The sequence below is a fragment of the Mustela lutreola genome, chromosome X (assembly GCF_030435805.1).
Source record: "Mustela lutreola isolate mMusLut2 chromosome X, mMusLut2.pri, whole genome shotgun sequence".
Classification (NCBI taxonomy): domain Eukaryota; kingdom Metazoa; phylum Chordata; class Mammalia; order Carnivora; family Mustelidae; genus Mustela; species Mustela lutreola.
This window is the reverse complement of record NC_081308.1, coordinates 49121280-49148788: the sequence shown is the minus strand read 5'-3', so window position 1 is coordinate 49148788 and position 27509 is coordinate 49121280. Positions and strand designations below refer to the sequence as shown.

Here is a 27509-nt window from a genome sequence, read left to right as displayed (position 1 = left end):
AATTTTGGCCATACTAACTAGTGCAAGGTGGTATCTCAATGTGGTTTTGATTTGAATCTCCCTGATGGCTAAAGATAATGAACATTTATTTTTTCATATGTCTGTTAGCCATTTGCATGTCTTCATTGGAGAAGTGTCTGTTCATGTCTTCTGCCCATTTTTTGACATGATTATCCATTGTATGTGTGTTCAGTTTAAGGAGTTCATTATAGATCTTGGATATCTGAATACATCTTATTTCTCTTTGGTGTCTGATTGCTGTGAGTAGGGCTTCAAGTACTATGTTGAACAAAAGTGGCAAGAGTGGGCATCCTTGTTGTGTTACTGATCTCAAAGGGAAGGCTGTCAGCTTTTCCCCATTGAGAATGATATTTGCTGTGGGTTTTTCAGAGGTATATTTTATGAAGTTGAGAAATGTTCCTTCTATCCCTATACTTTGAAATGTTTTCATCAGGAATGGATGCTGTTTCTTATCCAGTGCTTTTTCTGCATCCATTGAGAGGACCATGTGGCTCTTCTCTCTTCTCTTATTGATTTGTTCTATCACATTAATTGTTTTGCGAATGTTGAACCACCCTTGCAACCCAGGGATAAATCCCACCTCATCACGGTGTATAATCTTTTTAATGTGCTGTTAGATCCTGTGAGCTAGGATCATGTTGAGAATCTTAGCAACCATATTCATCAGGGATATTGGTCTGAAATTCTCCTTTTTGGTGGGGTCATTGCCTGGTTTGGGGATCAGGATAATGCTGGCTTCCTAAAAAGAGTCTGGAAGTTTTCCTTCTGCTTCAATTTTCTGAAACAGCTTCAGGAGAATAGGTATTATTTCTTCTTTGAAAGTCTGATAGAATTCCACAGGGAATCCGTCAGGTAGTGGGCTCTTGTTTTTTGATCACTGCTTCAATCTCGTTACTAGATATTGATGTATTCAGGTTGTCAATTTCTTCCTGATTCAGTTTTGGAAGTTTATAGTTTTCAAAAAATGCATCCATTGCATCTACGTTGCTTAATTTATTGGCATAACTGTTGATAATTTCTGATGATTGTTATTCTTTCTTTGGTGTTAGTTGTAACCTCTCCGTTTTCATTCATAATTTTATTATTTGGGTCCTCTATCTTTTCTTTTGGATTAGTTTGGCCAATGGTTTATTGATCTTATTGGTTTTTTCCAAAAACCAGCTTCTAGTTTCATTGATCCATTCTACTGTACCTCTAGTTTCTATCTCATTGATCCCTGCTCTAAACTTGATTAGTTCCCTTCTTGTGTGTCGAATTGGCTTACTTTGTTGTTGATTCTCCAGTTTGTTAAGGTGTAAAGACAGCTGTTGTATTCTGGATTTTTCAGGTTTTTTTGAGGGAGGTTTGGATGACTATGTATTTCCATCTTAGGACCAACTTTGCTGTATCCCATAGTTTTGGACAGAAATGTCTTCACAATGTCTCATTGTTTAAATTTTTCTTTGATTTCCTGGTTGATCCAAGAATTCTTAAGGAAGATGGTCTTCAGCTTCCAGGTGTTTGAATTCCTTCCGAACTTTTTCTTGTGGTTGAGCTCCAGTTTCAAAGCACTGTGATCTGAGAATATTCAGGAATAATCTCAATCCTTTGGTATCAGTTGAGCCCTGATTTTTGTCCCAGTATGTGGCCTAGTCTGGAATAATGATTATTCTTTTGTTTTAGGGTGGAATGTTCTGTATATATCTATGAGGTCCATCTGGTTCCATGTGTCATTCAATGCTCTTGTTTCTTTACTGATTTTCTGCTGAGAGTATTGTGTTAAGATGCCCTACTATTACTGTACTCATATCAATATGACTCTTTGTTTATTGACAGTTGTATTAAGCAGTTAGCTGCTCCCATATTGTGGACATAGGTATTTACAATTGTTAGATCTTCTTGGTGGATAGTCCCCTTAAGAATGATGCAGTGTCCTTCTGTATCTCTGATGACAGTCTTTACTTTAAAATCTAATTTACCTGATATGAGAATTACTACCCCAGCCTTCTTTTGAGGCCCATTGGCATGAAAGATGCTTCTCCATCCCTTCACTTTCAGTCTGGATGTATCCTTAGGTTCAACATGGGTCTCTTGTAGACATCATACGGATGGATCCTGTCATTTTATCCAGTCTGCAACCCTGTTCCATTTTATGGGCACATTAATGCCATTCATGTTGAGAGTGATTACTGAGAGATACATTTTTATTGACATCATGTTATCTGTGAAGTCTTTGCTTCTACAGATTGTCTCCATAATTTCTGTTCAATGATATTCTTGGTTTTTTTCCTCTTTTATAGAACCTCCCGTAATATTTCTTGTAGTGCTGGCTTGGTGGTTACATACTCTTTTAAACCTTGCCCGTCTTGGAAGCTCTATATCTCTCCATCCATTTTGAATGTCAGTCTTGCTGGATAAAATATTCTTGGCTGCACGTTCTTTTCATTTAGTGCCCTGAATACATCTTGCCAGCCCTTTCTGGCTTGCCCGGATTCTATGGACAGGTCTCCCCTTATTCTGATGAGCCTTCCTCTGTATGTAAGGAATCTCTTCCCCCCAGCTGTTCTCAAGAGCTCCTGTCTAAAATTATGATTCATCATTTTCACAATCAGGTGTTTTGAGGTCTTTCTAGATTCTGTGATCTTGGGAGAGACCTTTCTGCCTCTCGGACACAAATGCTCATTCCATTCACCAGATTGGGAAAAGTTCCATGGAAAATTTGTTCAACTATATCTTCTAGTCTTCTTTCTTTCTCCTCCCCCTCAGGGATTCCCATAATTCTGGCATTGGAACGTTTCATGGAGTCATTTATTTCTTTAATTCTGTTTTCATGCCTTCTAAGCTGTTTGTTCCAGGCCTCCTCCTGATCCTTTTTCTCTATCAGTTTGTCCTCTAGATCACTAATTCTATCTTCTGCCTCAGTTACACTAGCTGTTAGAGAATTTAGATTAGATTGGAACTCATTGAGAGCATTGTTAACATCTTCCCTGGTGACTTTGACTTCTGCCCTAATCAATTACATTTTGGCATTAATGATTTTTTCCAATCTAGCCATTGCCTGGATAAGTGTTACCTGGAATTCTCTTTCCAACATACTGTTTATTTCCACATCCAATAGCTCTGATGGAGAGGGCACAGTCTCTGAATTTTTCCTCTGTTGGGCATTCCTCCTCCTAGTCGTTTTGGTAAGAGATGGCTAAGGGGATGTGTAGCTGAATGTATCAACCATGATGCAGGGAAGGTGCACCCTGGAATGCTACTGAGCAATCAGGAGTTCCCACCAAAAAGAAAGAAAAAAGAAAAAGAAAGAGAGAGGAAAAAAATATAAAAGAGAAGACCCACCCTGAATGGGACCCAAATATAAGATTTATAAAGTATACAAACAAAAAACAAACAAAAAGACTAACAGAAGTAAATGACAAGAAAAAAAAATAAAAATAACCCAGCCAAAATGAACCCCAAGTGTAAGATTTAGATACTACTAGAACAAAAACAAATACACAGAAATACTGACAGAAAAAAAAAAAAGATAGGAGAGTCGTTATAAATTCTCATTGTGGGCAAGGAAGGTTATTTTGATTCTTCCTGGGTGTATCTTGTTCTCTTTGTTAAAGGACTCAACTTCCCTGAGATAAATGGTCATTTATACTGGTTTATATATAGGGGTAGTATTGATTGGGGAAAGAGGATTACCTTGAAGCTTATCTCTATATGAATATTAAAAAAATAGAAAAGAAAAAGAAAAACACAGGTATATGTGTCAAAGAAGTTCAAGTTAAAAGGTTATCATGGAATTTGTTGTACTGAACATCTCATTGTGATGGTAACTAGGTTAAAAAATTATAAGAAAACTACAAAGAATGAGAATAGTGGGCACAAATTAAAAATAAAAGTAGTACGCATGAAGTAGTGGTGGTTGTCCTTTTGTGTTTTTTTTGGTTTTGGTTTTGGTTTTTTGTTTGGCTGGCTCTCTGGGAGAGGGGCCTACTGTATGGTTTTTCAGACAGTCTTGCTAGAGTCCTCCTGCCCCCTATCAAGAGGCTGGGCTCTGAGGAAACCATCTTTTCAAGCTTTTGTTCTCTGGAGGCCCCCCCCCCCCATTTTTTCTTCTCTCCCCTTGGCCATTTTTGGTGGTTCTTTGGAGGTATAGAGGAAATCAAACTGTACCCAGACCTCCGTCTCAGAGAGCAGCCCCAGCCTGTTCCCCTCTGGGTGCTCCAGAGCACATAAACAAGCCCTCTGCCGCCGGCAGAGCACGTCCCCAGTCACAGACTCAGGGGTCGCTATTACCAAAACCATGAGAAGTACTAGTCCAGAGAGCTGGCTTCCAGTGGCTGCCTCCTCTGTGGCTTTCTGGGCAGGTCCAGACCGCTGGAGAGGTCCCAACCAGAGAGAGCACAGTGAGATTTTCATGCTGGCCCAGGCTGGGAGTGGTCAGATTCTCCCAGCCCTAGAGAGTACTGGCTAGCACCTGCATGGTTCTCTCTCACAGGAGCATGTGGAGCACAACTCAGACCCTGGTAGTGCAGCGCACCTGCAGAGTGCAAAAGGCTGTGCTTCTAGAGAGCGCCGGTGGGGGTCCACACCAGACTCTCATGCATGCCACCACCCAGACCCTTTCACAAGCGCCAGCGGCTCAGGCACCAACACCTGACTTATTTGCCACACTGTCTCTGGCTCAGCACCAGCGGTGGTAGTCCTGGGTCTGTGGGCTTAAGACCCTCTCCCTAACCACCTGATTCCACCAATTTCCCCTTAAGATCTTCTGCTCTTTTTGAGTGCTTTCAACCAGACTCCAAGTTAATGCTGGTCCCCAATCACAGGGAACTCGTATTGGGGTATTATTTTCCAATGGGTCTTCTGGTGACTCCCTCCCCCTTTTGTTGATCTTCTGGTATCAGTCCGATGTTCACACTCCGCTTTACCTGGGCACTGGTGTCATCTGCCCCCGTAGAGATCCAGAAGTGTATAATTCTAATTTCAGGCTGATTTCATGGGTAATCAGAGTTCTTTGGTAGATAATCAGCTCACTTTAGGGGACAGGTTGAAACAGCGCCTCCTACTTCTCCGCCACCTTGCCTCCTCGGGGTTGTTGTTGTTGTTTTTAAGATTTTATCTATTTCTGCATTTATTTATTTATATCATGTGAGTGGGACAAGGGGCATTCTGCCCCCACCTCCCCTTCCACAACCCTCAGTTTGTTTCCCAGAGTCAAGAGTCTCTCATGGTTTGTCTCTCTCTCTCTGATTTAAGAAGATGTGGTTTATATACACATTGTATTACTCAGCCATAAAAGTGAATGAACTCTTGTCATTTGCAATAACACAGATGGAGCTAGAGAGTATAATGCTAAGTTAAAAAAAAGTCAGTGAAAGATAAGTACCATATGATTTCAATCATATATGCAATTTAAGAAATAAAATAAACTAGGAAAAAGGAGACCAAAATCTAGAGTAACTATACAGAAACAAACACGTTGACAGATGGTAGGTGGAAGGGGAATGGGTCAAACAGGTGAGGGTGATTAAAAGCACACTCATCCTGATCATCACTGAATAATGTATGGAATCGTTCAATCATTATATTGTACACCTAGAACTATAAAACTGTATGTTAATTATACTGGAATTTAAAAAATATAAAATAAGGAATATGATGAATTGGTTTCACAGAATAAAGTCTTTGAAATAATTATAAAATAAGAAAGTAGTACAGGAAAGCAATGAATGGTAAGGGGAAAAAAACTGGCTAACATTACAGAAAAATGTGCCTAAGGACAATGTGCATGTGAGGCTGCTGAAAAAACTCTTCTGAGAGAGAGAAACAGACCAATAGGCAGAGTAATAAATACTCTAAGGCAAGAAAATATGATTGTAGAATAGACATGGCAACTCTATTTAATGATAAGCACTTCTATAAACAGGTAAAGTAGACAAAAAAACAGGCTGCCTATTAGGAAAACCTAAATCCATCATAATAACATGTCCATAAAAACATGTTTTGGGCTCCTTGGTGGTTCAGGTGGTTTAGCATCCAACTCTTTTTTGGTTGTTTTTTTTTTTTTTTAAAGACTTTACTTATTTAATACATAGCAAGAGAGGGAACACAAGCAGGGGGAGTGGGAGAGGGAGAAACAGACTCCTTACTGAGCAGGGAGCATGATGCAGGGCTCAATCCCAGGACGCTGGAATTATTACCCAAGCCAAAGGCAGACGCCTAACGACTGGGCCACCTAGGTGCCCCAGCATCCACCTCTTGATTTCAGCTCAGGTCACAGTCTCAGGGTCATGAGATCAAGCCACATGTTAGGCTCGTGCTGAACACAAAATCTTCTTGAGATTCTCTCCCTTTCTCTCTGCCCCTCATCCGACTCCCACTCACATGATGTAACTAAATAAATAAATAAACAAATACATAAAGTCTTAAAAAAAAAAAAACCTTCTTTAAAAAAAAAAAAGCTATTGTTTCCCATGGGAAAAGAGAAGAGTACCTGCCTAGCTATCCATGACATCACCAATGGACACAACCTAACATTCTTCAATCTCCTAAACAAAATTCTGTAACAAGAAACTAAAAGTTATAGAACAGAATGATACCATGTGCCTCCTTACACAATATACTGAGAAACAGACATCAATTCAGTCATATCCTTGACAAAAGTGTATAAATTGAATGTAATCATGAAAAACCATCAAACAAACTGAAATTCAAGGACATTCTAAAAAATTATTGTTTCTTCAAAACTATTTTTTCTACATAAAGAAAATCTAAGAAACTACTGCAGATTGAAGGAAACTAAGCAAATATGACAGTTCAATGCGACATGATTATAGATAGATTGGACCCTGGACCAGATTCTTTTCTCTTTTTTTAAATAAATGACATTTAATGGTATAATGGGTGAAAAATGAATACAGTTTTAGGAAATACATACTGAATTACACAGGATTCATGAGGCAACTTATTGTCAAATTGTTTAGAAAAAATATGTACATGTATACACATATACAATATGTACATAAAATATATAAGTATAAATATGAAAAACCAAATATAAACAATTATATTTCCTGATATTTACCCAAAGGAGTTGAAAACATGTCTACGCAAAAATCTGCATGTAGGTATTTATAGCACTTTATTCATAACTGCCAAATCTTAGATGCAACCAGTGTCCTTCAGTAGGTGAATGGATAAATAAACTGGTACAAACAATGGAATGTTACTCTGAAATGAAATGTGCTATCAAATCATTAAAAGATGTGGAGAAACCCTAAATGCATATTACTAATGGATATAAGTAAATTTGAAAGGCCATATACTGTATGATTTCAATTATTAACATTCTGTAAAAGGTAAAACTATGGACACAGTAAAAAGACCAGTGGTTGCCAGAGGCTTGGAGGAAGGGGCAAATAGGCAGAACACAGAGGTCTTTTGAAGCAGTGGAAATACTCTATATGATACTATAATGAGATTAAATGTCATTATTCATTTTTCTAAGCTCACAAAATGTTTAACAGTAAGAGTGAAATAATGTAACTATGGACTTTGGGTGATTATTGTATGTCAGTACAGTTTCATTAATTGTGAAAAATGTACCACTCTGATAGGGAATGTTAACAGGAAAGGCTATGCATGTGTAGGGGTGGAGATATATGAGAAATCTCTATATGTTCTCAAATTTGCTGTGAATGTAAACAGCTCTTAAAAAAATCTTTTAAAAAGATCAAACTTAGCACCATCAATAATGAGTGGGATAAAACAGGCTTTTGTGCTTTCCGATGTGATGCAAGGACACAGCATCACCTATGTAGTCCTTTGCTAAAAATGCTTAAATTAATCATGGGGAAACAGACAAGCTCAAATTGTGACACACATGTAGGACAACTGCCTGGACCCATCAGAGCTGCCAATATTTTGAAAAATTTTTAAGAAAAGATGAGTTAGTTCTTTTCTAGATTTACATTAAAGGCGCAATGGCAACCAAATACAGTACATGATCCTTGACTGGATCCTGTACCAAAACAAATAAAAAGCTTTGAAGGACACTCTTAGGACAATTTTAAAATTTTGATCGGGACAGTTATGTTAGATAACAGAATTGTATCAGTGTTAAATTTCTCTAAATGTGATGAAAGTAATGCCCTTGTTCTTGAGAAGTAACGAAGTGAAGTGTTCAAGGCTGAAGTGTCATAGTATCTGCACGTTACTTCCAAATGGTTCAGCAACACTTATAATTATATATAACATGTAATATTAATATATAACATAAAAACATGTATACATTTATAAACAAAGAAATTATATGTAACAAAATAAAAAATGGATGAATCTACATGAAGGATGTCTTTTGACTTTTCTGAAGAGTTGAAATTTTATTAAAAAAAATTTTATTAAAAAAAACTGAAGAACATTTTTGTTTTCATATATAAAGCTTATCCTTATTGCTCATTATAAAATCTGTTGATAAATTCACAAATAAATCAATGCATCCACTGTTTTATTTTTATAGAATATATTCTGAAAAATAAAGGAAAAAAAAGAAAGTGAGTAATCAAAAGAACTGAGAAAGAAATACCATCCATAGAAAAGTATAACAACCAAAATAGACTTTAAGTGCAAAAAGAGGTAAAATGGGTCATTGAAATGATAAAAGATGCATGTACTTTAGACTTGTATGGACATAACAAAGTGCCATGTATAAAAAGCAAAAATTTAGAGAACTACAATAATTTGACAAATCCACCATTATAGTGGGGTATTTTAAATTTACCTCTTTCAGAAACTGACAGATCTAACAAACAAACAAAATTAATAGAAATATAGAAGACAGATAAATGATACAATGAATTCAATGGGCACTTACAGAACACCATATTCAAGAGGTAGAATATACAAAATCTTTTCAGGCACATATTAAATACTTAAAAATTGATCATGTTCTCTAGAATATAAATAAAATCTCAATACTAAATAAATAGTATCATAGTGTCTGTACTAAGTATAATTAAACGAGAATAACAAAATGTGAAACTAAAATATATCCATGTACCCATGCCTTGGTTTCTAAATATCACCTCCCACTAAAAGTAATTGCAGCTCCACACAGAAATGGTCCATAAGGCGGGAATAAAAAACAAGCCTGAAAGTAAGGAAGTGAAGGAAATGTTGATGTCAAAATATGTATCAGAATGATGGGAGTAGATTGAATGGACAGAGAAGCCAGCTTGAATTGGTTGCCACTGGTTAAATCTGAGATAATCTGAACATTAAAATAAATAATGATAGCAGTAAGATATTCATGAAAGAATCAAAATGAATGTGTCCAAACTAACGTAAATAAGTAAACAAATAGAGAATAAAGCTCTTCCTTAAAGCATTATTCAAATTTATATCTGTAGCAAAAATGATGGAGCTTCAAAATTATCATACTGCAGCCATCATACTAATAACTGTTTCAGTCCAGATTTACCAATGGATACTAAAACCAGTGGATTTTGGAGGGAAGAGTTAAGATGATGGAAGAGTAGGGGGACTCTAAGCTTGTGTCCTCCCTCAAAATATAGCTAGATACTTATCAAATCATTATGAACACCCACAATGTCACTCAGAGGTCCGAGAGAACAAAAACTGCAAATCTTCAAGTAGAAAAGTGACCACCTTTGGTTGACCTGGGGGAGATATAGCTGTGGATACAATGGCAAGGAGGGAGCCCTGTTTATAGGGGCAATTGCAAAGTATTACAATCAACAGAGTGCAAAATCTGAACCTTTAGAAGTTCACTTAAAGGTGCTAAGGTGGGGAAGTAGGCCAGAATCCCAGCAATGACAATGTGGTCTGAGGATCCCCTGGATCACAAGAAGAACAGGTGATGCCAACATACTGCACTGTTCCCAGAAACAGGCCAGGTGAATCCTGCTTAGGCAGTCTTTGTACTGGCTTTCTGCTATTTTGCTATAAGCTACAAACCACAGAGTGGTTGTGTGACTACATACTTGGATTGACTGGCAAACAACAAAAGTGCAGCAAGACCCTCCCCTGGAGGAACAGGATAGGTGCACAACACAGGTGTCCCTAAAATTTGGAATTCTGAAACTCAGTCGTGCACCTGAGATTAAATAAAAACTTGGACACAGATGGGGTGAACACAGGGTTCTGACGAAAACTGGAGACACCAGAGGGGTGACTGACTGCTCTTCTTTGAAGGCTCACTGAAGAGTGGGAGGCTTAAACATTCAGCTCCAAGGCTAGACATCAGGACACCACCATTTTCATCTTGCCCATCAGCACTGTAAGCCTTCATGAAGAAAGGCAACACCACATAGTGGAGGCCAGAATCACCCGCACAAAGCCCCAACCCCCAGCTACGCTGGAGGCAAATTTCTGCTAGGTCAAGTCCACCTGAAGATCAGCACAATAGGCACCTTCCCCAAAGGACAAACACAAACACCTTCTTCTCACCAAATCTACTGATCACTGAGTACTGCAAAGGTACTCATGCTAAAAGGGAAATAAGATCTTGCTTCCTTTTTACTTTTATTCTGTATTAATTCTTCATTAATTTCTTATTTTTTCAATATCTTCTCTTTTTATTATTTTTAAATTTTATTTATATATATTATATAAATGTTTCCTTAATTTTTTGTTTACTTTCATTTTATCTTATTAATTTCGGGGGGGGGATCTTTTAACAATGAGACCAACACACCCAGGATCTAGTTTTTATGTTTTTTGATTTTTGCTTTGGTTTTCTTTCTTTTCGTTTCAGAACAAAATGAGGAGATGGAGAAATTCACCAAAGAAAAGCAGGAAGTATAACTCATGTCCAGGGATTTAATCAAGAGACATAAGGAAGATGTCTGAACTAGAATTTAAAACATCAATTATAAGGATAGCAACTGGGCTTCAAAAAAGCATAGAAGACAATAAAGACTCTTTTACATCAGAGATAAAAGAACTAAAATCTAGTCACTCCCCCAAATAAATGTTATAACTAAGGTTCAAACTAGAATGGATTCCAAGAAAGTGAGGAAGGATGAAACAGAGGAAGGAGTCAGTGATACAGAAAATAAAATTATGGAAAATAATGACACTGACAAGAAGAGGGAAAGAAAGCCTACCATGAAGGTAGGCCAATGAAGGTAGACTTAGGGAACTCAGTGACTTATTAAAAGCTGGTAACATTTTTATCATAGGAGACCCAGATGATGAAGAAAGAGAAAAATAGGGAGAAGGATTGTTCAAATTGTAGCTGAAAAACCTCCCTCATCTGGGGAAGGACGCAGACCTCAAAATCCAAAAAGGACAGAGAACTCCCATTAAATTAAAATACTCAACATCACCCAGGCATATAATACATTCACAAAATACACAGGTAAGGAAAGAATCCTGAAAACAAGGGAAAGAAAGCCCTTAACCTACAAGGAAAGACAGCTCAAGTTCACAACAGATCTGCCAGAGAAACCTGGAAGGCCAGAAGATAGTGGCAGGAAACATTCAACATGCTAAATGGGTGAATGTGATGCAACATGGGGGCTTAAGTGGGTAGGAGAAGAAGAAATGAAACAAGATGGGATTGGGAGGGAGACAAACCATAAGTGACTCTTAATCTCACAAAACAAACTGAGGGTTGCTGGGGGGAGGGGGTTTGGGAGAAGGGGGTGGGATTATGGACATTGGGGAGGGTATGTGCTTTGGTGAGTGCTGTGAAGTGTGTAACCTGGTGAATCACAGACCTGTACCCCTGGGGATAAAAATATATGTTTATAAAAAATAAAAAATTAAAAAAAAAAAGATAAAAGGATCCAAATAGAAAAAAGTCATGAAAGAAAAAGGAGAGATAGTACCCCAAACCACAAAAATACAAATAATCATAGATTATATTATGAAAAACTGTATGCCAACAAAATGGGCAATCTGGAAGAAATGGACAAATTGCTAGAAACATAGAAACTACCAAAACTGAAACAGGAAGAAATAAAAAATTTATGAAGACCCATAGCCAGGAAAGAAATCAAAAGAACACTGAAAATTTTGAAAGTAATCAAAAATCTCCAACAAACAACTCCAGGGACAGATGGCTTCCCAGGGGAACTCCACCAGACATTAAAGAAGAGATAATACCTATACCTCTCAAATTCTTCCAAAAAATAGAAATGAAAGGAAAACTTCTACACTCCTTCTACAAGGCTAGCATTACCTTGATTCCAAAACCAGACAAAGACTCCAGTAAAAAGGAGAATTACAGACACTATCCCTGGTGAACAGGGATGCAAAAATTCTCAAGAAGATGCAAAAATTCTTAAGAAGATCACTGGGTGTGGTGCATAAACAATGAATCTTGGAACATGAAAAAAAACAAAATAAAATTAAGATGTTAAAAATAAAGAAGATGGGGCACCCTGGGTGGCTTAGTGGGTTAAAGCCTCTGCCTTTGCTCAGGTCATGATCCCAGGGTCCTGGGATCAAGCCCCGCATCAAGCTCTCTGCTCATCGGGGAGCCTGCTTCCTCCTCTCTCTCTGCCTGCCTCTCTGTCTACTTGTGATCTCTGAGTGTCAAATAAATAAATAAAATTTTTTAAAAAAGAAGATACTAGCAAATTGAATCTAACAGTACATTATAAGGACTATTTACCACAATCAACTGGAATTTATTTCTGGGTTTCAGGGGTAGTTCATATTCATAAATCAATCAATATGATACAACACCTTAATATACAAAAAGATAAGAACCAGATAATCCAGTTAATAAAGCCAGAAAAAGCAAGACAAAATACAGCAGCCACCATTTTTGATAAAAACCCTCAACAAAGTAGGGATAGAAGGAACATACTTCAACATCATAAAAGCCATATGTGAAAGACACAGTTAATATCATCCTCAAAGAGGAAAAACAGAGTGTTTCATCTATGGTCAGGAATAAGATACAGATTTCTACTCTCACCGCATTTAACATACTGGAAGACTCAGCCTCAGCAATCAGAGAAGAAAAAGAAATAAGGTATCCAAATCAATAAGGAAGAAGTCAAACTTTCAGTATTTGAGACAACATGATATTCTATGTAAAAAACACAAAAGACTCCACCAAAAAGTTGCTAGATCTTGTATACAAATTCAGCAAAATCATAGGCTATGAAATAAAAAACAGAAATCTGTTGTATTTCTATACAACAATAATGAAGAAACAGAAAAAGAAATCAGGGAATCAATCCCATTTACAATTGCACCAAAAACCATATGATATGATAAGTAGGATGAAACTTAACCAAAGAGTTCAAGAATTTATACTCTGGAAACTACAGAACACTAATGAAAAAACTGGAGAGTTCACAAAAAAATGGGAAATCATTCCACATTCATGGACTGGAAGAACAAACACTGTTAAAATGTCTGTACCAGGGTGCCTGGGAGGCTCAGTTGGTTAAGGGTCTGCCTTTGGCTCAGGTCATGATCCCAGGGTCCTGGGACTGATCCTTGATTCACGTTTCCTGCTCAGCGGGGAGTCTGCTTCTCCCTCTCCCTCTGCCCCTCCCTCTGCTTGTGCTCTCTCTCTGTCTCTCTTTCAGCCTCTCTTTCTGACAAATAGAGAAAGAAAGAAAGAAAGTCAGTCAGTCTATACTTCCCACAGCAATGTACACATTCAATGCAATCCCTATCAAAATACCCTCAGCATTTTTCATAGAGCTGGAACAAACAATCATAAAATTTGTATGGAGCCACAGAAGACCCAGAAGAGCCAAAGGAATGTTGAAAAGAAAGCCAAAGTGAGAGGCATCAATTCCAGACTTCCAGGTGAATTATACAGCCATAACCATCAGAACAGTGTGGTACTGGCACAAAAACAGACACAGAGATCAACTGAACAGAACAGAAAACCCAAAAATGGAACCTCAACTCTATGGTTATCTAATCTTTGATGATACAGGAAAGAATATTCAATGGAAAAAATATAGACTCTTTAAAAAATTGCGTTATGAAAATTGGACAGCCACATGCAGAAGAATAAAACTGGGCCACTCTCTCATATCATACATAAAAATAATCAAAATAGATGAAAGACCTAAATGTGAGACAGGAACCCAACAAAATCCTAGAGAACACAGGCAGTATCCTTTGACCTCGGCCATAGCAAATTCTTACTAGTCATGTCACAGGAAGCAAGGAAAATAATAGCAAAAATGAACTAATGGGACTTCTTCAAGAAGGAAAAAAAAATCAAGAAAATTAAATGGCAGCCTACAGAGTGGGAGAATATATTTGCAAATGACAGACAAAAAAGCATTAGTATCCAAAATCTATAAAGAAATTATCAAACTCAATACCCAAAAAATATTTCATGGGCAGAAGACACTAATAGACACTTTTCCAATGAAGACAACCAGATGGCCTACAGACACATTAAAAATGCTCAGCATCACTCATCATCAGGGAAATACAAATAATCACTATGAGATAGCAACTCTCACCTGTCAGAATGGCTAAAACTAACAAAACAAAAAACAACAGGTGTTAGTAATGCTGTGGATAAAGGGGAACCCTCTTTCACTGATGGTAGGAATGCAAAGTTGTACAGTCATTCAAGAGAACAGTATGGAGGTTCCTTAAATAGTTGAAAATAGAACTTCCCTATAATCCAGCAATTGCACTACTAGGTGTTTAACCAAAGGACAGAGAAACACAGATTCAAAGGGACACATGTACCCTGATGTTGATAACAGCATTATCAACAATAGTCAAACGATAGAATGAGTCCAAATGTTCATTGACTAATGAATGGGTTAAGAAGATGTGGTGGAATGGAATGTTATTTACATTGGAATGGAATGTTATTCCAATGGAATATTATTTATCCATCAAAAGCATGAAATCTTGCCATTTGCAATGAAATGGATGGAGGTAGAGTATATTATGCTAAACAAAATAAGCCAGTCAGAGAAAGATCAGTAACATGATTTCACTCATATGTGGAATTTAAGAAACAAAACAGCTGAACATATGGGAGGGACAATAAAAAAGTAAAAAGAAGGAGAGAAACAAACCATAACAGTCTCTTAAAGATAGAGAACAAACTGAGGGTTGATGGAGGAGGTGGGTGGGGTATGGGCACTTACGATGAGCATTGAGTGTTGTACATAAGTGATGAATCACTGAATCACTTATGAATCACTTTTTTTTTTAAAGATTTTATGTATTTATTTGACAGACAAATCACAAGCAGGCAGAGAGGCAGGCAGAGAGAGAGGGAGGAGGAAGCAGGCTCCCTGCTGAGCAGAGAGCCCGATGCGGGGCTCAATCCCAGGACCCTGGGATCATGACCTGAGCCGAAGGCAGGGGCTTTAACCCACTGAGCCACCCAGGCGCCCCTGAATTGTATTTCTGAGACCAATACTGCACTGTACATTGACTAACTAGAACTTAAATAAAAATTTGAGAAAAAAAGTATTATATGATTCAGCAAGTCCCTTTAGGTATATATCTGAAAGAAATAAAATCACTAATCTTGAAGAGACGTCTGCACCCCCAGTTCACTGCATCATTATTTACAATAAGCAAGACATGGAAACAATCTAGGTCTCCACTGACAGATGAAAAGATAAAAAAAAATACGATGTAAATATAAAATGATGTGTTATTCAGCCTTAAGAAATCCTGTCATTTCCAACCCAATGGATAAAACTTGAGGGCATTATACTAAGTCAAAGACATTAGACAGAGAAAAACACTGCATGAACTTACACATGGAATCTTACTAAAAAGAAAACAAACTCATCAATACAGAGTACGTTGGTAGTTTCCTGAGGTTGGAGGGTGGGAGAAATTGGTAAAAGTGCTCAAAGGGCATAAATATTCAGTTATTAACATGACTAAGTTCTGGATATCTACAACATATATAGCATGATATACACTGTATTACAGTTAATAATATAGTTATAGTATATGTATTTATACAATTATAGTTATAATTAAAACTATAGTTTGACTATAATTAATGATACTATATTGTATACTTAAAAGTTGTTGAGAGTAGATATTAACAGTTCTCGCCACACATGGGTCACTGGGTTAGCTCAGTCGGTTAAAAGTCCAACTCTTGTTTTCGATTCAGGTCATGATCTCAGGGTCAGGAGGTTGAACCCTGCTTTGGACTCTTTGCAGAGCATGGATCCTGCTTAAAATTCTCTCCCTCTCTCTCTGCCCCTCCTGCTCATGTGCTCTCTATCTCTCAAGAAATAATTAAAAAAAAAAAAAGTCTCACCACAGATAAAAAAAAGATAACTGCGTGAGATGACTGTGAAAACTTGTGGTAATTATTTTGTAACATATAGATATAGCAAATCACCTTATTGTATACCATAAGCTTGCAACAATGTTATATGCCAAATATATTTCAATAAATCTAGACAAAAAAGAATTATTAATATAGCTTGCATCATCCATTTAAAATAGATGTTCTTCCAAACACATCCCTTTTTCAGTGATTATAAGTGGATAATCTTGAAAATAAAACTTTAGGTAACAAAAACTAGAACAATATAAAATTTCTATTTTGACACATGTAGTAAGATTATTTAAGAGAAAGTCATCTTTCTGAGGAAGTATGCACTGACGTACTTACAGTACTGAAATATTTCCAAGTAAAGGAGCATAATATCTGCTAGAGACTCTTAAACAGCTCAGAGAGAGAGAGGATGAGTGGAAAGGGCCAAGGAAAAGGGGAAGGTAGAGAAGAGGAGAATGGATAAGTGAGGAGGAAAGGAAAAAAGAGCTGGTAGAGGGAGAAGGGGTATAAGAGGGAGAAAAAGAAATAGAGAATATAAAAGCAAACATGGAAAAATGTTAATTGGTGAATCTGGGTAGAGCGTATGGGAGTTCTTTGTAATAGTCTAACAATTTCTTTGAATTGTAAAATTAGATAAAAATAAAGTTTAGAGGAGGATGAGTTAAGATGGTGGAGTACATGGGGAACCCTATGCCTGCCTTGTCCCTTGAACACAGATAGGTTAATAACAAATCATTCTGAACACCCAAGAAATTGATCTGAGGACTGAGAACAAACTGTACATTTAAAGGGAGAAAAGCCACATCATGGAAGGTAGGAGCTGCAGACAGGTGATTTGGGGGGAGAAGAGAACTGCAGATGCTTCAGAGGGGAAGGAGACCTTCTCACAGAGAAGACTGAGAGAGGAAGAGAAAGAGGGAATCCAATATGCAGGGGATTATGCAAGAAAAACACTTCCCCAAAACCACGGACTGTGAAAAGGAGAGGGGCTGACTATTTTATGTTTTTACAAGCAGTGGAGCTCAAAGTCTGATGTTTAAGAAGTCTGTGCCATTGCTGGGGCTGTGTCAGGTGGGTACAGTTGTGTTCATCTAGGGAAGAGTTCAGAGCCCCAGAAGTGGACAGCATGGTCTGAGGATACCCTTGGTTGTACCGGGAGAGACAGTTCCCTTCTTTGGAGTGAATTTGGGAGAGATGGCATATCCTGAGAGGAGATGAAACAGAAAATGGGCACTATAGAGCAGCACTGTTAATTAGCAAATCAGCAGAGGGACCTGCTGAAGGCAGGTTACCCGGATGCCAGCTTTTGTCTAAGGTTTATCATAAATGCTGAATCCCTGCACAGTCATGCAACTGCTTTTCTGGAACAAACTGACATGAGCCACAGTGCAGCAAGACCCTCTCCAGAGAATTAATGTAGGTTTGCACCTTATGAGGTTCCTAAAATTTGGAGTTTTGAAACCCAGCTGCACCCCTGAAATAAAACACAGGAACACAGTGCCACCATGCAGACAGATGGTGCAGACACAGACAGGGTTCTGAAGGAATCCTGGGACACAGAGGGGGAGATTGTTCATTCTTCTGTGAGGGCTTCCTGAATAGGAGCAGGCACAAACTCCCCTCTTTAGGGACATGAGAGTAAAGTGAGGCCATTTCCCTTCCATCCATCAGCATAGACAGACTTCAGTGAACAACACAGCACCCATAGTGGAGGCTACAGTTGCTGATAGTAATCCTCACCCCACCATACTTTAAAGATGCATCTCCACTAGGCCAAGTTGACCTGAGAACCAGCACGGCAGGCCCCTTCCCCAGAAGACCAGCATAAACCCCATGCACAAACTAAGTCTACTGATCATAGAGTACTGGAAAACTTCAGCTTTGGGGGAAATGAAATAGAATCTAGCCTTTTCTAACAAGCACACCAAAAGGTACCAAGTTAAAACCCACCACACAATGTCCAACGTCTGAACACTCCCTACTGCGGGAAGGAGAAACTCTGTAGAGGACTGACCTAAGGGAAGGAGCAGCCAAAACACAGCAGCAGAGTACACATAAAATACACCAAAAACTTCCTGAAATGCCAAACTTTGGACAGTATATGATCTTTCTTAATTTAGCCATTACTCTCAGGAACAGGAAATGTAACAGATTTTCTGAAAACGCAGAAGACAGAGATCTAAGCAAAATGCCAAGTTGGAGGAATCTATCCCACAAGAAACACCAAGAGGTAATGGCTAGTGATCTAATCAAAACAATATAAGTAATATGCCTGAACAAGAATTTAAAACACAATCTAAGGGATGCTAGCTGTACTTGAGAAAAGCACAGAATACACTAGGGAGTACCTTACTGCAGAGATAAAATTCTAGAAACTACTCAGGCAGAAATAAAAAGGCTATAACCAAGATGCACAACAGACTGAATGTAGTGACCACAAGGATGGAAGAAGCTGAGGAGCAAATCAATCATACAGAAGTTAAAATTATGGAAAATAATAAAGTTGAAAAGAAGAAGGAAAGAAAAATATTGGATCACGAATGTAGACTTAGGGAACTAAGCGACTCCATAAAGTGTAATAACACTTGTATCATAGAGTCCCAGAAGAAGAGGAGAGGGGAAAGGGGCAGAAGGTTTATTTGAGGGTATTATAGCTGAAAACTTCCTAATCTGGAGAAGGATGCAGACATCGAAATCCAGGAGGCATAAAGAACTCCCATCAAGGGACGCTTGGGTGGCTCAGTTGGTTAAGCAGCTGCCTTCAGCTCAAGTCATGATCCCAGGGTCCTGGGATCGAGTCCCATATAAGGCTCCTTGCTTGGCAGGGAGCCTGCTTCTCCCTCTGCCTCTGCCTCTGCCTGCCTCTCTACCTACTTGTGATCTCTCTCTCTCTCTGACAAATAAATAAATAAAATCTTTAAAAAAAAAAAAAAGAACTCCCATCAAAATCAACAAAAGCAACCCAACACCAAGACACAGCATAGTAAAATTTTCAAAGTACACAGATAAGGTAAGAATCTTGTAAGCAACATGGGGAAAAATTCCTTAACCTAGAAGAGAAAACAAATCAGGTTTGCATCAGATAGATCCGCAGAACCTTAGCAGACCAGAGGAGAGTGGCATGATATATTCAATGTACTGAATGGGAAAAATATGCAGCCAATAATTCTTTACCTGGTAAGGCTGTCATTCAGAATAAAAGGAGAGAAAAAGAGTTTCCAAGACGAACAAAAACTAAAGGAGTTTGTGACCATTAAGCCAGGTGTGAAAGAAATTTTAAGGGGTCCTGAGTAGAGAAAAAAAAGACCAAAAGCAACAAAAACTAGAAAGTAACAGAGAAAATATCCAGAAATACCAACTTTACAGTTAAAACAATGGCACTAAATTCATATTTATCAATAATCAGTCTGAAAGTAAATGGACTAAATTATTCAATCAAAAGACAAAGGGCAGCAGAATGGATTAAAAAAAAAAAAACACGACCTATCTATATGCTGCTTACCAGAGACTCATTTTAGAACTAAAGACACCTACAGATTGAAAGTGAAAGAATGGAGAGCCGTTCATTGTCAAAAGAAGGCCACAGTGACAATACTTATATAAGAAAACTAGATTTTAGGGGCATCTGGGTGGTTCAGTGGGTTAAGCTGCGGCCTTTGGCTCAGGTCATGGTCTCAGGGTCCTGGGAACAAGCCCCACATTAGGCTCTGTGTTCATCAGGGAGCTTGTTTCCCCCCTCCCTCTGCCTGCCTCTCTGCTTACTTGTGATCTCTCTCTCTGTCAAATAAATAAATAAAATCCTTTAAAAAAAAAAAAAGAAAAGAAAACTAGACTTTAAACCAAAGACTGTAAGAAGAGATGAAGAAGGGCACTATATCATAATTAAGGGACCTATCAAACAAGAATTTCTAACAATTGTAAATATTTATGCCCCCAACTTGGGACCTAAATATGTAAATCAAACAACATGAAGAAACTCAGTGACAATAATACAATAATACTAGAGGACTTTAATACTCCTACTTAGAACAATAGACAGATCATCTAGGCAGAAAATCAAAAGTAAACAATGGCTTTGAATGACACACGGACCAGTGGACTTAACAAAGATATTCATAACATTTCATCCACAAGCAGCAGAATACACATTCCTTTTGAGTGCAGACAGAACACTCTCTACAATAGATCGCATACTGGGTCACAAATTAGGCCTCAACAAGTACAAAAAAGATTGAGATCATACTGTGCATAATAGACGACAATGCTACAAAATTTAGAGTCAACCAGAAGAAAAGATTTGGAAAGACCACAAATTCATGGAGGTGAGAAAACATCCTAATAAGAATAAATGGGTTAACTAGGAAATTAAAGAGGAAATTAAAAAGTACACGGAAGCAAATGAAAATGAAAACACACAGCAAAGGCAGTCTTAAGAGAAGTATGTTATAATACAGGCCTACCTCACCAAACAAGAAAAGTCTCAAATATATAACCTATTCTTACATCTAAAGGAACTACAAAAGGAGAAGGAAATAAAGCCTAAAGCCAACAGAAGAAGAGAAATAATAAAGATTAGAGCATAAATAAATGATACAGAAACAGAAAACAAAAACAAAAACAAAACACAGTAGAACAGATCGATGAAACTAAGAGCTGGTTCTTCAAAAGAATTAAGAAAATTGGTAACTCCCTAGCCAGACTTATCAAAAAGAGAAAGGAACAAATAAATAAAATCACAAATGAAAGAGGAGAGATCACAACCAACACCACAGAAATACAAACAATTATAAGAGAATATTATAAAAAGCTATATGCAGTAAATGGGCAATCTGGAAAATATGTAAAAATTCCTAAAAACATACAAATTACTAAAATTAAAATAGGAAGAATTTAAAAATTTGAATAGACCCATAATCAGCAAAGAAATTATATCAGTAATAAAAAATGTACCAACATCAAGGCATCAATCCCATTTGCAACTGCACCAAAAAAAATAAGATGCCTAGGAATAAACCTAACCAAAGAGGTAAATGTTCTGTACTCTGAAAAGTATAGAACACCTATGTAAGAAATTGAAGAGGACATAAATAAATGGAAAAACATTCCATGCCCATAGAGCAAAAGAAACATTGTTAAAATGTCTATACTACCCAAAACAACCTACAATTTTAATGCAATCTCTATCAAAATACCACCAGCATTTTTCACAGAGCCAGAACAATTATGGAACCACAAAAGACCCGGAATACCCACAACACTCTGAAAAAGAAAAGCAGAGCTGGAAACATCACAATTCTGGACTTCGAGTTTTATGAAGCTGTAGTCAAGACAGTATGGTACTGGCACAAACACGGACATATACATCAATGGAACAGAATAGAAATCCTAGAAATGGGCCCTCAATTCTATAGTCCACTAATCTTAGAAAAAGCAGGAAAGAATATCCAATGGAAAAAAGACAGTCTCTTCAATAAATGGTGCTGGGGAAATGGGACAGCCACATTGCAGAAGAATGAAACTGGACCATTTTCTCACACCATACACAAAGATACACTCAAAATGGATGAAAGACCTCAATGTGAGACAGGAATCCATCAAAATCCTAGAGAAGAACACAGGCAGCAACCTCCATGACCTTGGCCATGGCAACTTCTTGCTAGATAAATCCCCAAAGGCAAGGAAAACAAAAGCAAATTGAACTACTGGAACTTCATCGAGATAAAGACCATCAGCACAGTAAATGAAACAACCAAAAAAACACTAAAAGGCATTGTATGTTATGGGAGAAGATTTTTGCAAAGGACATATCAGATAAAGCACTATTATCAAAAATCTATAAAGAACTTATCAAACTCAACACCCAAAAAATAATTAGTTAAGAAACGGGCAAAAGACATGAACAGATATTTCTCCAAAGAAGACATACAGGTGGCTAACAGACACATGAAAAGATGCTCAATATCATTCATCATCAGGGAAATACAAACCACAACCATGATGATACGCCACCTCTCAACTGTCAGAATGGCTAAAATTAACAACACAGAAAATAAGAGGTATTGGTGAGGATGTGGAGCAAGGGGAACCCTCCTACACTGTAGATAGAAATGCAAAGTAGGGCATTCACCGTGGAAATTAGTATAGAGGTTCCTCAAAAAGTTAAAAATAGATCTACCCTATGATCCAGCAATTGCACTACTAGGTATTTAACCACAGGATACAAAAATACAGATTCAAAGAGGCACACGCTCCTCAATATTTATAGCAGCATTATCAACAATAGCCAGACTACAGAAAAAGCCCAAATGTCCATCTACTGATGAATGGATAAAGAAGATGTGGTATATGTATATATATCACATATACTATATATGTATATAATGGAATATTACTCAGCTATCAAAAAGAATAAAATATTGCCATTTGCAATGATGTAGATGGAGCTACAGTATATTATGCTAAGTGAATTAAGTCAGAGAAAGACAAATACCATTAGCCATTGATTTCACTAATATGTAGAATTTAAGAAAGAAAACAGATGAACATATAGAAAGGGGGGAAAAAAAGAGAGGGAAGCAAACCATAAGAGATTCTTACCTATAGAGAATAATCTGAGGGTTGATGGAGGGAGGTGGTTGGGGGTATGGGCTAAATAGTTGATGGGTATTAATGAGGGCACTTGTGATGAGCACTGGGTATTATTATATGTAAGTGATGAATCACTAAATTCTTTTCCTAAAACTAATGTTTTACTGTATGTTAAATAACATATATTTAAATAAAAAATTAAATCAATTTAAATAAAATTTAATTTTTTTTAAGATTAAAAAAAGAACAACAACAAAAAATATACAAAAAGTTTAAAAACTCAAATATAAATACCAAGAATAATTCCATCATTCAATAGCATGCACATACATTTCCATGTAGTTAATGAAAGAAATAACTTATATGGCTAAAATCTTTTAGAATGAGAAGCTCATATATAATTTTGCTTTTTCTTATCAGAAAGATTAAAAATATATTTTAAAGCAGAAAATAAGTTGAAGTTTTGTAGGATTTTTTTGGAAAATAAGATGAAGTTAATTATAATTGGACTAATGATTTCATGGTCTGATTTTTACAAAAGAGCCCCATGTGTCTGCAAATTAAACAAATTTATGAGTCAAATAAGAAGTCATGAGAGAAATTATAATTGAATGACAATAAAGTACTACATATAAAAATCTGTGAAATCCTTTTAACATGATATGCAGTGGAAGATTTATAGTCATAAATTCTTATTTTAGAAGAACTTGATGATTACTGGGCTAAAAGTCCAGAAGATAAGTTTGAAAAAGAGCAAATATAATGCAATAAAGAAAATAATAAAGATTAAAGCAAAAATTTTAAAAACAACATATTCAATGGTGAGGGTGATGAAACCAATATCAGAAAATACATTAGAAAATTGATTACTGTAATTTATCATATGGTCACACTCTCAAATTAATGGAGAAAAACTCCATATTCCTTCATAATTAAAAAGTCTCGGCATACTAAGGCTACAAATGAACTTCCTTATCCTGAAGAAACAAATCTAAAAATGGTGAAACATTTGTGTAATTCCGTTGAAAATTCAAAAGCAAGAGAAGGAAATCTGCTACCACTGTTACTCTTTCTCATTGTAGTGAAGATCCTAGCTTCATAGTAAGACAAGCTAAAAAATAAATATTGATGAGAAATTGCCATTATTCACAATATAATAGATAATCTCAGAAAATTGGTAAATTATCAGAAAAAAACAGAATTCAGAAAGATCGTGGCATATAAAATCAATATGCAAAAATATCAATCATTCCCATTTACCAGCCAAATATCAAAAAATGTGGGGTTTAAAAATTTTTTTAAAAGATTTTACTTATTTATTTGACAGACAGAGATCACAAGCAGACGCCACCCCCCCCCCAGTGTAGAAGTAGACTCCCTGCTGAGCAGACAGCCCAATGGAGTGGGGGCTGGGGTGGGGGCTCGATCCCAGGACCCTGAGATCATGACCTCAGCAGAAGACTGAGACTTAACCCACTGAGCCACCCAGGCACCTCAGAAAATGTGGTTTTAAACACATTTATACATTTCCCAGTAACAACAAAAACTGTAAGGTAATTAGGAGTGAATCTAACAAAGGAGCTTATAAATTACATTATTATTATATGGTATATATGGTTTCATATAATGTAGAAAGTAAGTTTCTATTTTACCATTTGGTGCTAGCTTTGTTGTTTGTTTGGCTATTTCTTTTTATAACTCTTAGTCCTCTTCCTCCATTACTAAGTTTTTTTGTAAACAAATAACCTTAAAAAACACAATTACCTGGTGCAGGACATCAGAAAAAAGCAGGGCAGCAGTGTCAATAATCTTCATTTTCTTCACTAGATGAAGCATTTTATGAATGCACCAAGGAAATGAAGTCATTCCTCAATCCCTCAGAGACTGAAAAATAATAAAGTAAGGCAAAATGGTTTCTTCTGTTATGGTCCATCTCTTTCCCCTGGCCTCAAGTCCTTATTATCCACCATGCTCTCATTTCTATATAATAGATATATTATTCTATATTTCTGTATAATAATATTCCTGTATAACAGTTAAATGGATATTATTAAGAGAGGTCTATTGTAAATTAAGAACATAAATATTGGAAGCATTTTAGAACAGGGTCTAGCACATAAAAATGTTCAGTAAATATGTGCTATTATTACTATTTTCAATGATTTGAATCACTAGAGGAAATTATGTAGCTCTTGAACTTTTTGCCTTGCACAACCTCCTTTGTTTTGTATCTGAGCACTGTTATTCCTATGTCCTACCCCCTACAACCATTATCCTTTTGGACACTGAAGTAGAGTTGAGGCAAATCAGAGTGTAAACGAATGAATGACTGGATGATGCTTTCAAGCAAAACCAGAGCTCATTTTTTTTCTATGCACTATCTCTAAGTCCTAAATCCAGAGCCTCCTTAGTTTCCACTGTTAACCTAGCACTTATTGACCTTTTTATTCAAATATCTGTTTCACTCCTACTATTCACCAGGCATTATGCCTTGTCATCCATTCCCTACAGTTTCCCGCACAATGCCTAGTCCTTTTCAAGGGCTCCGTAAAGGTTTATTGCATGAATGAAGAAAGGATGCCCTGTTTCCTTGGATTACAAGAATCTGTGAGGCTTGGGTCAGATTTGGTTTTCTTTTTTGTATTCTAGGTCATCTAAATAAAAGGTTGTTTTTCTGATAGTAAAAACTGGACTCCTAAAATACATCATTTGATTGAAAATCTTCAACGGTTACCACCACTTTTGGATTAAACTACATACTCTTTAGCATAACATTAAAGGTCCTGCAACACTCTGTTGCACCTCCAAGTCTTTCTCCTTGCTTCTTGCTTCTCCAAGCTTTTCAAAGAAGGCTGCTTTGGGGCTTTTGTACTGGAAACACCAGGCCTGAAAAGCATTCTCTCGCTTTCCACTAGACAGATGTCACTCATCCTTTAAGGCCCACCCAAAGTTCCCCTTTCCTTATTGATGGGTCATGATTACCACCAGGCAGAATGGCTTTGTCCATCCTGAGTGATCCCTGCATACCCCAAACAAGCACTTGGGTTTACACAGTGTAACTTTTTTTTTTTTTTAAACTTGGTAAATTTTCCTGCCACACACAGAGACAACATACATTCCTTGAGACTTTAAGAATACTCTCTGTCACCACAGGAATTAGGTCTGTTAGCACATGAATGAGGCCTTCCAAATGTTATTGATCTTGAACCAATGACTTTTTTTAAATGGGAAAGTTTCAAATATACACAAAAATAGTGGGAACAGCATAATGAATCACCCAGTTATGATCAAATCATGAACATTTTGTTTGTAAACCCCCACTTCGGCCCCACTGAATTACTTTTAAGCATATCAAAAGATTTAAATCTAGTTCTTAAAAAATATAATAATTACCACAGTTAATATATTAAAATAACTACTTAATGTCAATAAATATCCATAATTTCACCCAAACATATTTCGTGAAAGAGCTATTTAATGCCCCCTTTTTTGTTGTTGTTTGTTTTGTTTTTCCACTTTGAAATCGTTGAAAGAATAGAGAAAGAGGGGGGAGATCTGGGAAATTGCATAATTAAGTTGCAGGGAGCCTGGATGTGAAGGATGAGAAAGATTCTGACCTGGTTTGGGGTGGGAGAAGTATATTCTACTACTTCTCCGGAGGAGGAGGGTGCGATTTCAGGCCGGGTGATGCAGGAGAGGGTGCGGAGGGGAGAGGGTTACTACCTCCGTTGGGGGTTCCTTCAGGATAATCCCACCGTGGAGCTAGGAGACAGCGCTTTTTTGGAGGCCTGGTTTCCCGCGTATTTCCAGGTGGGAGCGTGGATGTCCCGGAGGCGCAAGGTTGGTCCCCCATAAGGATTATAATACTGGGCGTCAGCTCTCTCTGGTGGGCCCTGCGAGGCCGAGACCTGAGATGGCGGCCAGTCCCTTCCAGGCACAGAGCTTCCTCCCGGTTTCGCGTTTACCGTATTTCCTGTATCCTGAAACGCATATCCCCTCTCCGCCTCCGCCCTCCCCTTTCTACTCCACCCTATTTTAACGTTTCTACAGGGGAGGGTCTTAAGACGAGGCGTATATTTAATATTTAATGTTTTTCCTCTGCTCGTCCCCCCCAAGTGTAACTAAATCTATGTTCTGTTTTATACAATCTATGCCATTTTAAGATTAAAAGAAATTTAGATTTACTCCTAAACGGTAAACTCTGCATAGATTGTGGAAAAGCGCGGAGCGGGGAGGGAAGTTGCGCAGGTGTGGGGGAAGGGGGAGAACAAAGAAATTATTCAAAACCTAAGGGCTTTACTATAGAGTTGCCCATGCGCAACACAGAGCCATGAAACTATTTAGGACAGTTTAAAAAGCAATATGCGAACCTGATAGTTGACTGAAGTGCCAAATAGCACACCAGCATTGACCATGGTAATTGAATGTGTAAAATAAATTCACCGTATGTCATAGAATGTAATGTCACTTATTCCTTTGTATTTTAACAATTTAGAAATATCTGAAGGCTTACTTTTTAAAATGTCTAATATTTTAAAATATTTCAACATCTACAAAATTTCAGTTGATGAATCTCAGTCTCAATTGATGGAATGTCATACTTTAATTGGCAATATTTTTGTTCTGTTTCCCAGAGTTA

General features: G+C 37.3%; 1 protein-coding gene across 3 annotated transcripts in view; it reads right to left on the bottom strand.

Annotated features, from left to right (window-relative positions):
- NBDY (negative regulator of P-body association) overlaps positions 1-26858 on the bottom strand; it is a 50941-nt gene extending 24083 nt beyond the window's left edge. Inside the window, exons 1-3 of one of the 3 annotated variants that reach the window (XM_059158719.1) lie at positions 26488-26858; positions 24635-24754; positions 6442-8523 (exon numbers count right to left, since the gene is read on the bottom strand). In XM_059158719.1, the coding sequence (XP_059014702.1) occupies positions 26517-26723 (207 nt within the window). In that variant the 5' untranslated portion in view covers positions 26724-26858 and the 3' untranslated portion in view covers positions 6442-8523; positions 24635-24754; positions 26488-26516. The other 2 variants (XM_059158718.1, XM_059158720.1) reach the window with 2 other exon arrangements.
- Between the last annotated feature and the right edge of the window lie 651 nt (positions 26859-27509).